This window comes from Austrofundulus limnaeus, unplaced genomic scaffold (genome assembly GCF_001266775.1).
Source record: "Austrofundulus limnaeus strain Quisiro unplaced genomic scaffold, Austrofundulus_limnaeus-1.0 Scaffold2033, whole genome shotgun sequence".
Classification (NCBI taxonomy): domain Eukaryota; kingdom Metazoa; phylum Chordata; class Actinopteri; order Cyprinodontiformes; family Rivulidae; genus Austrofundulus; species Austrofundulus limnaeus.
Window position 1 is genome coordinate 12792 of NW_013954435.1, and position 2433 is coordinate 15224.

The 2433-nt window shown below is 47.2% G+C and overlaps 1 protein-coding gene across 1 annotated transcript in view; it reads right to left on the minus strand.

Moving 5' to 3' along the window:
* The window catches only part of mtif2 (mitochondrial translational initiation factor 2), a gene marked incomplete at its 3' end in the record, with an annotated part of 7768 nt that extends 5767 nt beyond the window's left edge, over positions 1 to 2001 (minus strand). The window contains 5 exon segments of the mRNA XM_014034287.1: positions 275 to 435; positions 854 to 1025; positions 1103 to 1208; positions 1356 to 1519; positions 1898 to 2001. Coding sequence (XP_013889741.1) covers positions 275 to 435; positions 854 to 1025; positions 1103 to 1208; positions 1356 to 1517 — 601 coding nt within the window.
* Positions 2002 to 2433: the final 432 nt, after the last annotated feature.

Below are 2433 nucleotides of genomic sequence, written 5' to 3' on the forward strand. Positions count from 1 at the left end.
CATTAATCCCATTAATCCCATTAATCCCATTAATCCCATTAATCCCATTAATCCCATTAATCCTATTAATCACCAAGTGCCAAAAAAAATACATTCAACTTTTTCAGACCTTTAACTGCACATGATACCATCGCCCAGCCCTACCCTGGAGCAGTGCAGTTATCCTAACTGGGCTTTCCTCAAAGCAGACAAGAAACCCAAACAGGATCCAGACCCCAGACCCAGACCCAGACCCAGACCCAGACCCAGTTTAGTTAAAGTTTGATGAATTTACCCCTGAAGGCTCCGATGTGCTGAGTGATCCCTCCAGCCTCAGTGGACACGATCTGACTCTTCCTGAGGCTGTCCAGCAGTGTGGTTTTCCCGTGGTCTACATGACCCATGATKGTCACCACCGGAGGCCGACTTACCAGGAGCGATGGGTCTGCTGGAGGCCTGCATGGTCAGAGGTCAGAGGTCAGACTGGACTGAGCGCTTGGATGTTGGTGGCCACAGATCTAGGACTTGGAAGGTCTGGGGTGGGATTAGAACCCTCCAGATCTGGATCAGAACCTTCCAGATCTGGATCAGAACCTTCCAGATCTGGATCAGAACCTTCCAGACCTGGATCAGAACCTTCCAGATCTGGATCAGAACCTTCCAGATCTGGATCAGAACCTTCCAGACCTGGATCAGAACTTTCCAGATCTGGATCAGAACCTTCCAGATCTGGATCAGAACCTTCCAAATCTGGATCAGAACCTTCCAGATCTGGATCAGAACTTTCCAGATCTGGATTAGAATCCTCCAGATCTGGATCAGAACCTTCCAGACCTGGATCAGAACCTTCCCGACCTTGATCAGAACCTGTTACCTGGGATGGGCGTCTCTGTTGGCCCGCTCTCGTTCCTCATGCACTTTGGTCCATTTGAACTTCATTCCTGACAGGGTCAGCACTTTCTCGATCCACTTCTTGTCCAGAACTGAGTATGGACGCAGAGAGTCCAGGTTCACAGAGGTGTTGACCAGCGCCTCCAGGATGTGGTCTTAAGGTGAGCAGAGACCTGGTTCAGCATGCAGTCCCCAGTCATGAGGAACATGGATGGGTTCTGACGGTTCTTACCGAAGTCTTTGTTCATGGCTGCAGCGAGCTCCGCCGCTGTCATCCTGTCTCTGACCTCCACCACCTGTTTGCTCTGTTTCATCTTCTGCTTCCTCTGACCTTTGACCTGCAGCACATTCATGTATGTCATTTTCCTTAAGAACACAACAGGTAACATGTCAGCAGGTGTGGGACACCTGTTCAGGTGTACCTGGACTAAAGTACAGGTTAAACTTAAGAAGCAGGTTGATCTACTCAGATTTCTCCATTTCACCTGTTTCATAGCAAAATTCCTRTTCTGTAGACAGGTGAGCAGAGGGGCGGGGCTTCGGTCAGGACAGCTGCGAAGGGGCGGAGTCAGGAAATGTCTTAGGAGACACAGGTCAGCGCGGACGAGCACACGCGTGCGCAGCATCACTGCAGACATGATAAGCATACCTGCAGGAGACAGGTTCTATCAGAGCCGAATTCACACCAAACATGTGACAAACAAAGAAAAATGTTTTTATTTCTAATCTGTAMACTGACACCCTCAGAAACATCGGGATTCTCACGTTGATATCAGCGGAACCGGGTTCCGAATTGGTTCATCAAACAACCCCGAATACAAACAGAGAAATAGAAAAATGTTTTCTAAACCTTGAAAGTTATTTTTGAGTTTAGGAAACAACAAAAACCATCAGTTTAATCTAAACTTTAACAGAATTTGACGGGAGTTCGCTCGGTTCATTTCTTCTGTCTCGAACTCTGACCGGAAGCAGCTCAGGACGCTGCGCGTGCACCGCACGCTTCCCGCACCTGTTTGTTAAAACTCACCTGAAATAGTTCACCTGTTCAATTCATCCTGGAAAAGCAGTTCGTACCGAGTTTCACCGTGAAATCCCCCTGAACCAGGGAGCCGCCATGACAGTTGGATACAAGTGGGACGGGAAGGTGACAGCGCCTCTTCCGGTCCGGAGGGGAGTGCATCTGCTGCTGTGAACCAGGACAACCAGTTAATCCAAGTTATTGACTTATAACACGCATTATCTGATCTTTTCCTGAAAACCTCCGAGATTAAAAGACACTTTTATTTCTTCTAAACCCACAGGATCCTAAAGCACCTGGAGCAGGTGTTAAACCAGTACTTAAAGGGCTAATATATGTTTCTCAAGCATATATTTAAATACTATACCATACTAAAGTATCTACGTCACCTTTAGTTGTTATTAAAATGCTGTTTTTATGTTTAAATAGAAAATAAACTTATCTCCTCATCACTTCCTCTTTTAAACATCTTGAAATTGGCCTCTGTCTCTTTAAGAACCTCCTTCCGCTTCTGTCCCATCCATTGCAGTGCGGGGGGGGGGGGG